The sequence below is a fragment of the Triturus cristatus genome, chromosome 4_2, assembly GCF_964204655.1.
Source record: "Triturus cristatus chromosome 4_2, aTriCri1.1, whole genome shotgun sequence".
Lineage (NCBI taxonomy): Eukaryota > Metazoa > Chordata > Amphibia > Caudata > Salamandridae > Triturus > Triturus cristatus.
The window spans coordinates 306,188,273-306,202,462 of NC_140586.1; the positions used below are offsets into that span (position 1 = coordinate 306,188,273).

At 46.0% G+C, this 14,190-nt stretch overlaps 1 protein-coding gene across 1 annotated transcript in view; it reads right to left on the minus strand.

The window, feature by feature from the left end:
• Nucleotides 1–5,424: 5,424 nt before the first annotated feature.
• LOC146833757 (uncharacterized) overlaps nt 5,425–14,190 on the minus strand; it is a 99,942-nt gene continuing 91,176 nt past the window's right edge. The window contains exon 6 of the mRNA XM_085600084.1: nt 5,425–5,781. Within this exon, the coding sequence (XP_085456210.1) occupies nt 5,698–5,781 (84 nt within the window). The 3' untranslated portion in view covers nt 5,425–5,697. The remainder of the gene's footprint in view (nt 5,782–14,190) is intronic.

Sequence of the window (14,190 nt, forward strand, 5' to 3'; positions counted from 1 at the left end):
TGATAGCTACACTTTGTGCATCCCCTTCAGACAGCCACGTGCATTCCCTTCAGACAGCCACAACCATAGGAAGGCTAGGTGTGTCTGAGTACCTAACTACATACATCTGCATTCTGATAGTTCTGCCTGGGCAGGATGGAAGGGAGGGGCTAGCACTTCACTTGAATAGGCTGGGTCATGTCCCCATACAAAGGACTGGTTACCCCCACAGATAGCCTGGAAGACAGGATTGGGTTGAAAGGGATCTTTGTGCACTTCAGAGAGTTGCTCTGAAGTCACCCCAACATCAAAGGCACTTTTGGGAATCGGTCTCTAACCCCCTAAAACCAGACACTTTTGGATCTGGAACTGAAGCTCTACCAGAGGTACTTCTGTGCTGCTTAGAGGACTCAACTGGATTGCTGCTCTGGAAGGCCTGATATTCCAAGTCTATATGCCAGTAATTAGCATTTGAATGGGTGTGAAAAAGGTGCAAAGTGCCTCCCAAGAGCAAACAATAGGCTGGCCTGAATGGGCTGGTGGAAGTCAGTGATCACCCTATTTTGATATTGCAGTGGCAAATCCTGCTTGAATATAAAATCTTGCTTGAAAGGTCTGCTGGGTGTTTACATGTAAAACTAGGAGCACACTTGAAAGGAAAGATAACAGGATGTCAAAACTGTATTGGATAGCCACCGTCTAGCTGCTGAAGGATCTGCTTTGTTCCCACAGACCTCTGTCTCTGGGTCTTTACATATAACTCTGGGGGTGCACTTAAAAGCAAGGGAAATAAGATGGCAAATTAATTCTTGTGTATCAACTTTTTGGTTGCTGGAAAACACTGCTTTGTTCCAACAGACATCTGTCTCTGGGTTTATTGGGGGTACTGTGACAGCTTCAAAACTGTATTTAATGTTAGATGTGGGAGAACATGAGCATTGCCATAGCACACTCCCCACGCACCCCCCCAGCCTTTAGAGCCCATGCTTAGTGTGGCTGAAGGCTTTCACCATCTTGAACATGCCCAAAGTGGGTGTGGCGGACCCTATGAACTTTTACCTTATTTGTTATGGCGTGGCCAGGAATCATTCCCATTTACTAGCTCATGCCAGGCATCAACATGGCATCTCCAGGCACTCACTTCAGAACACTCCTGGACATGAGGAAGAACATAAGAGGACTGGTCCTGCAGTCTGTGAACTGAGAGAAACCTTGAAGGACTGGACCTGCTCCCTCTTGAACTCAGGACAAACAAGTGGAATCCAAGTGTAAATTAGCTGACCTCCTGCATGGCTAGAGAGAGACAATTTGCAAGTGGCCTTTCCTGCAACTGCCCAGCTTACCAATGGCAACTGGACCTTGATGTTGGCCTCTGCCTGACCCCCTGTGAGTCTCTACATCCTTGAAGTCTCTGGGAAGGCTTTAAAAATGTACTCCTGTGGTGGATTGGGACTTAAAAGACTAAAGTCAAAATGGTAAAACCTTTGACCAGGACGAACCTAGTTGGTATATCCAATATGCACTCCATTGTGGTCAGTGTCAAATTGCACCTAGGTCCCGGTCTACCTCTACCCTTGACTATCATTGGCACTTTGTACTTCATGGCGCTATTCCTACTTAAGAGTAAATAACAAGGACACCGTGCATCAATTGGCTATTCCTACTTAAAACTTTATGAATTCCCTGGTTCCCCTTTTGGATTTTTGTCATTTTTATGTCATTTTGTTTACAACATTTTACTCTGTTTTTATAATTTGTTTTGGGACTTTTATTATTTTGCATTTTGACTTTATTATTGTTTTAGCACTGCAAAAAGCATTTACACATTGCCTCTAAGTTAAGCCTGTATGCTTTGTGCCATGGCTACCAGGTCTCGAGTGCAGGTTAATTTAGTGACGTTCAGGGTTCAGCCTGCCAAGGGTTTTAGCTATTCCTTGAGAAGAGGCACCAACTCCAAATAATAATCAAATTTCTTACAGTATCCGATGTAGCTGATCAGTTTTGAAAAGCACACTTTCAAGTACTGTTCGTTGAAGTCATGCTAGTTGTAGGTTTTTCTTTGTGATGTTCATGGTGATGATAGGAGAGTCAGAGCAAATGGCTTTCTAATGCCCGCACATGCGTAGTCCGAGTACGCGGTGAGGCTCAGTGATGCCTTTGACCACTGTGTACAGATTTTTACCCCTTCAAGTGACCTCAATTAGTAATGATTATGTATGGCTTTTTTGTTGCTTATATTGTGAAGGACTTTTGAACTGATTTCCTTATGGTAATCTGGACATGTTCCTTCCTGAAATTAAGCAAGGGTGAAGAATTTTTCGTTTAGGCTTTCTTTACGGTTCATGGGGCGAAGTCACCTACAATATATGTGAGAATATCACAGAAGTTTGCTTTGAGACATACTTGTTCATGTTGTCTTCGACCACTAGAAGGGGTTACAAAATTGTTAAATATGGTTCTGTTCAGGGCTTTTAGATTTCTCACCAAGACTTTTTCAGGGTTCTGGGCTGACCCTTTAGTTTCACTTTGTTAAAGCTTCGATCTAGAGGTGGTCTGACCATTCAACCCAAATCAGGTCTTGAAATTGTAGACTTACAAATTAGACAATTATAAAAATTAAGGGCACCCTTTATCCAACATTTGTTTTTTACACTGCCGTATGAAGTCATGTCAATTAAGAAAGCATTTGAAAGATGGAGACTAATGGATATTTTGATGTGTCCCCAATGACGTGTTCGACCGCAGAAAAAGTTGCTGTTCGAGGATTAAGGATTATGGGGCATATTTACAAAAGAAGTGTTGGAGCGCGGCGTTAGCCTTCTTGGCTTAACGTTGAGCTTCACCACTTCTGAAACACAGGGCTGCACCGTTTTAACAACAATATGGTGCAACCTTACGTTTCCCCCTGTGCTGGCACTACATTTAGCCATCTAGCGCTAACGCAGGCACCCTTGCACTATAGTGCAAGGGTGCCTGCCTTTTGGGGAATGATTGTTTATGTTCAAGAAGGTGTCCCTTCCTGTATATAAACAATCTGCAAGTGTGTTTTGTAACTTCTATATGTGCACCTCTGTGCCGCACACATAGACGTTGCAACTCGTCATTATTTTTTAATGGTTGTTTATGTGCATGAAGGGACCTCTTCCTGCACATAAACAATCAATGGTGTTTTGCTGTTTCTATGTTTGCTGCACAATGCAGCACACATAGAAACAGCAAAAACAAGGCGAAATAAAGCATTTCTCCTAAGTATAGCGTGAAAGGGTGCCTTATTTACAAGGCTGCGTTAAGGCCCGTTAAGTAGCTTAACGCTGCCTTTTAAATAGGGTGAAACGCATATCGCCACCACAACAACAACAAAAATGATGTTATGGTGGCAATAGGGGCTTGTAAATATGCCCCTCAGTCTGTTGTCCAAGGATTGGAGAGGATTCAGTCAACTGTAAAGTGATGAGTTCTAAACACTGTTCCCCAAAAGCTAGCAGCCTCCACCAAGATGGTCAATGCTGCTGAAGCTGGAGGTATACGTTCACAGTTCTGGTACTAGGAAGCATTTCAAAGGCTGAAAATGTATAAGGGTGCAGGGATGTGCAATTCAAGGATCTTTTACAGAAAATGGCAACTCCGATACCGGTTGTAGTTGTGCGTTGTATACTACTAGAATAACACGTTTTTAATACCGGCTGCAAAACTATCATAACAAAAATATTGAGTTATATATTATAAAGGTAAGTGTTTGCAGGTAAGTATGGATTTACTGTTCGCAACTTCATGTATATGTACAGTGATAATATATTTACATATATATATAAGCATCTTCAAGGAAAGTAGAGCTGTTGTTGAGAATAGTAAAAGTACACTTATCAAAGTGTTTTTTTCCCTTAGAAGTCTTCATACAGCGAAGCAACAAGCGGTCTTTTGGGATGTGTTGCCACGTCACAAAACCAGGCTTTAACCCTACAGGCTTAAGCCTAATCATGAGACTTCTGTTAGCTTATTCGACACCCTTGATCAAAGAAAGCACAGGCACTGAGTGAAAGAATAAAATGCAATATTGCCCGAGTGAAGAAAAACAGAAGAATAAAGCCCCTTAACAGTACCAGTAGGGATAATGTCTGGGTGCCTCAGTGAGTCGATGCTGCCACAGGTCTGTCGTGAAAAGATTTGATATAACTGAGTGTTAGTACATAGTGGCTAAATGCAGATAGCGCTTCACATCAACTTGTTGATTAAGGCAATAATCAGAAGAAAAAGGAGAGAAGGGAGAGAACCAAAAAAAAACTACCCAAAAATACTCATTGGTAGCCAGCAATGCAGACAGGAGAGTAATGCAGAGGCAGCTTGAATCAAAAGAAGATGGAGGGACCATGAGGAAGAAAGGGAGTAGGAGATAGAAAGTTGTGAGGAGACAAAAGCGAGAAGAAAAAAAAAAGATGGGAAGGAAAAGACAGAGGGGAGGGAGGGGATGAGGAGACGAATAAAAAAAAAGAAGAAAAAGGAGGTAAAGATCCACCTCAAGCCACTTTTTCCCGCCCCCTTTTCTTCTCTCTCCTTTGCTCTTAATTCTGGTTCTTTGACTTACCTATTTGGACTTACCTTTACAATATTTTGGTGGTCGATACCCTGGCTATGATATTTTTGGTGTGCGTGATATTCTGACATACAACCCTGTGGCCGATGTATGACAGAATATCTGGGCCCATAAACCTTTGTGAGACATGGTCACATTATTTTTCATCGGAATGAGGATGCACGGTGGGGGTGTGTATCTGAATGTCATCCTTTAGTTCAACGGAGTGGGCCTTGGATGCTCTGCAGGTGTGTAGAATGCAGTGTACAGTTGTTTTATCAGTGGTTATGAATGTGGTTTAGAGGCTTGTGTGTGATGGGAGTAAGACTGTTGTACAGCTTGAGTTGTATGTGATCCACCAGTGGGCCAATCACTGGCTATCCGAGGGAAGGATGACCAGTGGGAGTTGGAGGGCTGAGGCTCTTGGGTACAAGGCTGATGTGGCTGACACTGATTTAGTTTTGGAGAGGGAAGGACCATGCACCCTCACTGACCCATTTTGGGAAACAGATGGTTGGGATTCGGATCCCACCGGAACCTTTAGTATGGGAAAGATGGTTCTAGGGCAATGAAGGTAACAGACATTGCTGGTCTTTGCACTAGGGGAGTAAGGATTGGTTAATACTAAAGAGGAGCTGTACTTCAAGACAAAAAAGTGCACATGTGTACTAGAAAGTACGAGCAAAGGTACAAAAACACAAATGAAATTAAAAAAAATAACACTGAAATCCCAGACCCAAATGGTTTTGAAATACTCTTTTATAGCTATTAACATCTCATGAGCATTAATGTTTGCAACTCGTGTGTTTAGCTTCTTCCTTAGAGATGTTTTTCAATCCTGAAAATCAGATCCTGGACACAGGATGTTGGATAGATCTTATGATAAGGAGTCTGCAGTTGAAATTTTACTTCAGAATCACAAAATGCACACGCAGAGATCTCTTTTCTGAACGTCTCGCAAGCCCCGTCTGACTTTGAATGAGCCATAATGCCCACGGTTGCATCTATATCTTCAAGGTTGACTCCAGATGACTGTGTTCTTGTTCACTCTGTGCTTGAGAATTGAGTGTATGGAGCGAGGGTCCATTTCTACCCGAGACGTGATACTGATCAGCGGAGGAGCAGCTTATGGTGGGTCTTCAACTACATCAATTGTCCAGAGTCTCTTCATAGCCCACCCACTTCAGTAGGAAGGTCTGTGCAGGAAACCCTTCCTCCAAGAGCTCTTGCACCTAGTAATGACAAAGAAACTGCATTTATTAGAAGAACACTGATACCTCCTAACCTGTCACTCTTTTCCTTTCAGGAAGGTCATCATCCTACGTCTTCATAGTCATTCAACAACACGCCTTTCTCTGGATCTCGACTATCCGGCCACAGAGACTAATCAGCAGATCTCAACCCAACCACACTGCTCTTGATAAACGGGGCAACAGTAATCGCCCAACTGCTGGATGCGAGTGGGTGTTCCAGTGACCCCCTGCGGAACAATTTGCAAAGCATCATTAACGAGTTTTCTCATGGAGGAGTTCCAACCCCCACCGTCCGCTGCTTGCAGGTGGCCTTGGAGTGGGGCCAAGCGGCTGCTATCCACACATAATTCAAGGAGCCCTATGCAGGCAGAGAAGGACCAATACATGCTCTGGCATCTGTGACATTACAGAACATGTCGGGGGTGGGGCTGCAGAATGTGAGGAGGGTCCCCAGAATGTGATGAGGGGCCCCAGAGTCTCCCATATCTCGCAAACATATATTGGCCTTGAGATGGTTTGGGGCCCCTTGAAGGGTTGCCCCCTGCATCACAGGGGCTTGCATTACACCCCTGTCTGGCATGCCTCTTATCTTCCACCCGCAGTACAGCATCAACAACAGTGCAGTAATGCTACACCTCCAACTTCAGTTCCTTCTAATCGACTGCCAGTAAAGACTGAGCACAAGTTGACACCTCACGTCTAGCAAAGCTACAGCTGCCACCCAACAGTACAAGGGGGGGAAAGGGGTAGTTGTGCAAGTATCTCTTTTCAGTGGAAAGCATCTTTAGGTTAAGTGGAGGCAATAATGTGTTATTGCTTAACAATACTATATAGACTTCACACCAACAATTATGTGGAATTAATAGGCACAATCTGGTTGCAGTGTTGTGTAATGTTCTTTGTCATTGATGGCCAATGCTTTGTGGCAGTCAATCAAACGGTATTGTTTTAAGTTAATAAAAACCATCACAATATTGCCTTATACACAAAACTACATAAGTAGCACATGAAGTCTTAATGTAATGTAATACATCATTACTAATGGGTTCTTAAAATTGTAGACGCAGCATGGCTGGAGACATCCAAGCTGGTTACTGAAACTTGAACCATCGACCTTCATGTTATTTAATATTAATAGTATGCCTCAATATTATTGAGATATTACTGGTGGAAATAAATAAATCATCAAACGGTCATATTGTGCTTAAGGTTACTACGATAAAATCAACAACAATCATACTGAGTGTAAGGTTACTGCGTGAGATTGTGGTCGCATCGAGGTCCGGCCATGCCTATTTTTTATGTATTTTTAATTTATAAAGTGCTATAGGATTACTTCCTGGTAAGGTTTTGAATGGGACCACATGTTAGCAACCTTGTTGAGAAGGACGTCCAAACATGTGTTGTGGTATAAGTCGGTGCGCTGCTGGACTCCAGTGTGTCCTCGCCTTGTTAACCAGCTCCGGTAAAAAGTGGTTTATCCATTTCAAGGGCTTCAGGTTGGTTGTTTTTAGGTATTGTACTTTGGCTGGTGCATTCATGTGTCTTGGGGGGTTTAATCTCAACTTTGTCGCAGTTGCAGTCATTATATGCAGTCCTCAAGGGCAAACCATGGTCCTTTTATTGCCTGATAATGTGGCAATTGTGGACACTACTGTGAGGCCCTGCTGGATCAAGTACTTTTGGACCATGGCTGCCACACCTTTCTTGTGTAGCACTCTGGGAGGGGGAATTTATGGTGATTGTGGTGATCAGCACTTCACGCTGATTTTGTGTCTTGCTGATTGTCGCTGCTATTTGATGCTGACTTTTACTGACAATTTCATATTGATTGAAGGGTCATTAGATGGCCATTTTGAGGCACTAACTCAGTGGTAATAAATGCTGTAGGAAACCAATTAAAAAACGTATAGCCGAGGGGAGGAGCCTAGCGCGCAACCAAGATGGCCGCGTAGGTGCGAGGCTCCCGAGGACCTCCGCAACCTCCTACATTTATCCTGAATTCATCCTGCCTCGATTGAGGGGACTGTGTTGGTGAGCCTGACCTGAGGTGGAACCCGTTTTAAAAAAGTTATTGAACCCACGGACAAGGAGACTGCGCTTGCCGAACGAAGGGCCGAGCGACGTCGCTCTATAGAGTGTATTAAAAATAGGACATTAATGGACAGTACATCTCCTTTGACTTCGTCCCTCATTGTGTTAAGTCCTCCTACCTTGACGCAGGAGGCGTTAGCTATGGACAATGTCCCCGAGCTGCTTAGAACTATTGAGTCTACACCTAGCAATTTTAATTTTAATTTGTTACCAGTTTCAACTGTTTTGTACCCTCCTAGTACTATTACTCTTGATAAGGAAACTGATACTGTCACTATTCCCTCTGAATCTAAGGTTAAGTCGTCTAGCAAGAAGGCAGGGAGGGCGTTGGTGTCTAAAGCTCCAAGGCCCCCTCCGCCCAAGAGAAGAAAGAGGTTAGGCAACTTGCCAAAAGGTAAGATCAATCACACTGATTTTGGCAAGGGCCCTATGCAAACTGTAGCCATAGCATCGTTGACAAAGGTCCCATCATCGCCATCAGTAATACACGATGTGGCCTTAATATCTACTACCTCTTTGGTTCCCCCCTCTTCTGACCTGTCTCGTTCTCCGTTGCTCCTATCTGACTTGGGTACAATTTCACCATATCTTGAGAGCATCGAGAAATTGATAAGATCATTCACTCTACCCATAATAGAACGACTAAAAAATATAGAGTCACGATTGGGGAATCTAGAATCTTTAATCATAAAACACCCGGGGTCACGGGAAGATTCTGCTCACCTACTCCCGCCCCCCCTTATGGTTTCAGATGTATCTCTTACTCATACTAGGACTAATGAGATAGGTAGCTCTAATTTCCAGCATAGGGACAAGTCGCCCGACACTACAACCCTTCAAAGTCATCGCCAACACGAAGAGGGTGAATTAAGGAAGGAAATAGCAAACCCCATTTTACTAACGTCCCCAAAGGAGAGGGGTGAGAATCATCACCTAGCTAGAGCAAGAGACTCATATAGCCATCAAGTTAACTTACCCCCAGAGGCGGTACCATATGTGGTAGTGTTAACAGAAGTTCCGCCTCTGGCAAAGGGTAAAAATGAGGGCTATTATGATCTAAAAAATAAAACCATGCACTGGCTTAGGACAAACAGACCCCTCCCTCCCAACATCAATGGGGAGATATTGCACGTCCGGAGACTTCCTTGGCTAGGTCGCAGAATCAAGGATCTTGAAGGGGATGTAATTATCATCAACTTTAGAGACCCCAGAGCAGTCAAATACATCTTAGACTACCCCTTGGGTTCTACATGGGGTCTATAAATCCCCGTGTACTATCATACTTCTACCCAAGATCAACAGTCTCTTATAATGCATACCCCAGGGCTCCAGTAAAAATGGTGACTCACCCTCACCCATTCCTAGCAACATCTGCTCCCCTTGTTCAACACTGTAACATGTATGCACCCAGTTCTGTGGCATACGGAAATGCAGCAGAATGGGTTACGGTTCCCTCTGGGAATCACAGATTTGGTCCACGGAGGGTGAACTACAGGCTACCATTTACTCCTTTCGAAGTTGCTAATAGATTCGGGGCCTTATCAGGAATCGATGACTGCGACTGACATAGTATTACCTTTGACTTTGGGCTTAGCACACAGGCCGACCAGGTTGAGGATATGGATCTGATTCCCAAATTGCTGACTTCTTGTCCTAATAATTTTATCTCCACTGGACCACACCTGCCCTCACCGGTGACTCATACAGTGCCCCTGGAATATGTCCCGGCGGCCGCAGACGAATTGGCTATAAAACCTTATCGTTCCGCACACAGGGAGGAGAGGGTAGAGGTGGAGGGTGGTTGCTCTTCAGGAAAGACCAAAGTCCTACAGGGGTCCTCATCTAAAGTACGAAGTGAGTTGGGGGTCTGTGCCCCACCACGGACGGTAGAAAGTACTCTGTATGAGATTTCTATGCCCACAAACAGGGCTATGAGGCCACTAGAGATACTGTCATGGAACGTGGCTGGGCTCCCAAATAAGTTAGGCAGCACTGACTGGGAAACCTTCATTAAAGAACATGATATATGCATGTTCCAAGAGACGTGGGCCAGAGAAAACCTTTGCCACCCCGGGTTCGCAATTTTTAATATTCCAGCTAGATGGGGCGGGAAGGGACGGCCGTCTGGTGGACTATCAATATGGATTGCCTGCCATCTAGGCTGTACGGCCGAGGTGGTAGAAACAAATTCACTTGACATCCTGTGTGTGGTTTTACGTTGGCCCACTGGGAGGGGTCTGAGTCTGGTAAATATATACTCTAGACCAGTCGGAGCTGCGGCCACCTCAAGGACATTGGAGGATTTAATGACTTTTCTTGACTCTCTCACTGGGCCAGATACACTCCTGGTCGGAGGGGATATTAACATTCAGTTTGAACCACTTCCGTCTCACTTAGATGGGATCAGTAGTGAGGAGGACGATCTCTGGGGAATCCAAAGCATTGTAGGTCCGCCAGTCAGGGCAGCATCACCCCTCCTATTGCAAGTTTTAACATTAACATTGGCAAATTCACTTAGAGCATGCAATGGTAGGTTCGATGGGGATATTCCGTCCCAGCCAACTTTTAATAGACCAGGACAGGAGTCCCAGATTGATTACATACTGATCAGACTTCAGGATTGGAAATTGGCATTAGATTTTAAAATAGTCCCAAGGGTGGATAGTGATCATAACCCCCTAATCCTTTCATTAGCTGCAGATGGGTTCCTCAGGACCGAAACTCGAGGAAATAGACTACCTGCCCCCAGTCTCACCTTATCCAGTAACAGACGAAGATTAAGGTGGGACAAATTGCTAGAGAAACCGACTCGTATAAGGGCAATATACGAGCAAGTGGCATTAACCCTGGAAAGAGTGGAAAGTCTCCTCCCTCAATTGTCCTCGTCAGAAGGTTGTTCTCCCCTCGAGGACATCCATCAGACACTCTGTGACAATTTAGCTGAGGTTTTGAACCCTGTGGTCCGGGGCAGGAAACTGAGGAGGGAAAGAGCCTCATGGTTCAATGCCAGCTGCAGGGGAGCTAAGAAAGATCTTCTCCAAGCGCTCAAAAACAAGGAAGCATCCTCGGTGGTTAGGGAAAAGAGGGTGGCCTATAAGCTCCTCCTTGAGTCTGCTAAAATAGACTGGGACTGGGAGAACTGGACAGAAATAACATCTGCTCTCAAAACTAGAGATTCAAGGACATTTTGGCACATAGTCAAACATGGCTCAGTCGAGCCTGTTATGGCTATAGAAGGCAACATTGCACCGGAAGTCTGGGAAAAACATTTCTCATCGCTCTATAGTAGAGCTGGGCAAGACCAAATGGGAACTCCGCCTGAGTGCTTAGTGGCCCCCACCACCGATAATCACATTGAGCTGGAAGACTTTAAGCTGGAGGAATTGGAAAGGGCAATTACTTGCCTTTCCTCAGGAAAAGCGCCAGGCCTAGATAAGCTCCCAGGCGACCTCTTAAGGCACGAGGTCAGTATTTGGGCACCATACTTCCTGTTACTGTTTAATGCCATCATTCATGGGATGGCACTCCCTCCAACTTGGCTCGGGGCGGAGATTGTGCCCATTTTTAAAAGGGGCTCACCTTTGCTCCCCGCTAATTACAGACCGATCAGTCTGATAGACGTCCCACAGAAACTTTTTGCGAGGCTTCTGTTGGACCGACTTTTGGACTGGATCGAGGAGAGGGACATTTTGAGCCCTCTTCAGGCCGGGTTTCGCCAGAAGACCTCTACTATAGATCAGGTATTCAGGCTGTCCCTTCTACATTGGAAAACAATACAGTTGGAGGGTGGCAGCCTCTATACTGTATTTGTAGATCTAAGGGCAGCCTTTGACCTGGTCCCACGCGGCAAGCTCTGGGAAGTCCTGGCGAACGTTGGGATGCCAGCTGACCTCCTGAGTATGATCATCCGCCTCCACACAAACACCTATGCTCGAGTGAGGTGCGGTGCACAGGGTGCACTCTCAAACAAGTTTCCCGTTGAGAGAGGGGTAAGACAGGGGTGCGTACTTGCACCGACCCTGTTTTGCCTCATTGTCAACGGTGTCATTGACCATCTTAACGGGGTCCCCAATTCGGATGTCCCGAAGTTGGCGGGAAGGAGGGTCCCAGCAATTATGTTTGCTGATGATACCCTCCTTCTCTCCAAGTCACCTATGGGAATCCAGCGTGTGCTGGATGGATTTGGGGACTTCTGTAGAGAGCATGGATTGGAAATAAACACCACAAAGACCAAATTCATGGCCTTCAATCCGCCACCCAGGTTTCACCGCATTCCTCGCATAGGGGAAAACATACTCGAACGAGTAAACACCTTTGAATACCTTGGTGTTACACTCAACGAGGAATTGAGGTGGGGTCAACACCAGGAGAAAGCGAGGTTGAAATTAGCACAACACATTGGTGGAATATTAGGGATGGTGGGGAAGAACAGGTCGACCATTAAACCCATAGGCCCTCCCCTTCACATCTATAGGGTCCAAGCAAGAGGAGCAGTTACCTATGGGAGCGAATTATGGGGTCACAAAGTACTGGACAGCTTGACAAATGAGGAGAACAGATTCCTCAGGTGTCTAGTAGCTCTTCCTCCGAGTACACCGCTAGTGCCTTTACGACTTGACCTAGGCATTAGACCCCTGGAGGAAGAGTTGGCACTTCGTCCCGTGATCTATTGGCACAGATTGTGGACGGTGCCCGAACTGACTCACTACAGACAGGGCCTCCAGGAAGTTCTTAGCTTCCCAAATTCGGGGAACATTGCCTGGCTTAAATTCGTAAGGAATAGTTTGGTGAGCCTAGGTCTAGATGCACTATGGAATGATCCTTGTAACGCCTGTCCCAAGCTTTCCAAGAAAGCTCTAACCAAAGTGTATCATGATTCCAAGGCACCTTTACTCCGACCTTCTAAATCTTTAGGGTCTCTAACAAATCAATTCCTTCTTATGAAGAGCACTTACACCTTTGAATTGGCCCTTGATAATGTTTACCCTATAATACTCAGGAAGCTTTATTTGCAATGGAGGCACGGGTCTTTGCCAATTCGTGCTTTTACTAGTTCCTGGTCCCTGTCGACACCCAGTATTTGCCCGGCTTGCAGATTAAGTGACGAAACCGAGCTGCATCTCATATTCTTTTGCACGGGTTATACTGAGGCGCGCAGAAAATGGATTATCCCCATCTGTAGGAACCTGGGCTTCACCAGGTGCCATGAAGCCTTCAGAATTCTTAAGAGCGAAACGGCCGTGCACATTATGTTCGCAGTGGCAAAATTTTTGGGGGCTTTTTGGCACAAACGGAAAAAATATCTAAAAATGCCAATCTGATTCATTGTATGTAACTAGTATGTATTAGCCGTGTGGCTGCACCATTCTTAAACATTTTATCTATTGTTGTTAAATGTTTTTACATTTATTTTATGTACTTTTACGGAGTTACTCCGAAATAAAGTTTTCTTGAACTTGAACTTGGAATCCGTTTTCGAATTGGACCTCGGGTGCCGGAGTGAGCACCGATTGAGGTTTGCGGCCTTCTTCTCGCCGAACCCCGGATTTGCGTTGGGGGGTGACCCAGTGGCAAAGTGAACAACAACGGCGGGCCGGGCCTGGCCTGCCTGCCTGCTGTGGCCCACCCCGCCGATCTGGGGTGGCCCTCCCGGAGCTCGTGGCCCTGATTGCCTGCCCTCTACGGCGTTGCTGGTTCGATTGTGGGACCAGCGGAGATGGCCACGAAACAGGATGGGGATCGGTCAAAGACCAAGTCGACCCGACGTGGCACCATCCATCCGGCCAACAGCATGGACCGCTATACCCTCCAGAGGGGATCTCCCGGCGGACCGCATAAGTCCCCTGAGGGCCCTTCTGATGCCCCGGACTTGCCCACGGATCTGACTCTCCACGACGTCATGGGCGCCATTTCCGAGATGAAGGCCTCGGTGGGCCAGCGGTTCGACACCCTGGCACAGAAGATCGATGCGGTCCTTGTAGACGTTGGCCTGGTGAGGGCCGATCTTTCCAAGACCAACGATCGAGTTGACTCTTTGGCCCACACCGCATCGGGCCTTACGACTGAGGTGGCGGCACTACAACTGGAGGTACGCCGGCTAAGTCAGGCGAGCGCACTTATGGATCGGCGCCTCGAGGATTCCGAGAGTCGGGCCCGGAGGAATAACATCCGAATCATCGGAGTACCCGAGGGACGGGAGGAAGCGGCGGCGGATCTATTTGTGGAGGACCTGATCGCTACCCATCTCCAGCCTCGGGGCCTGAGTAAATTTTTCGCTGTGGAGAGGGCCCACAG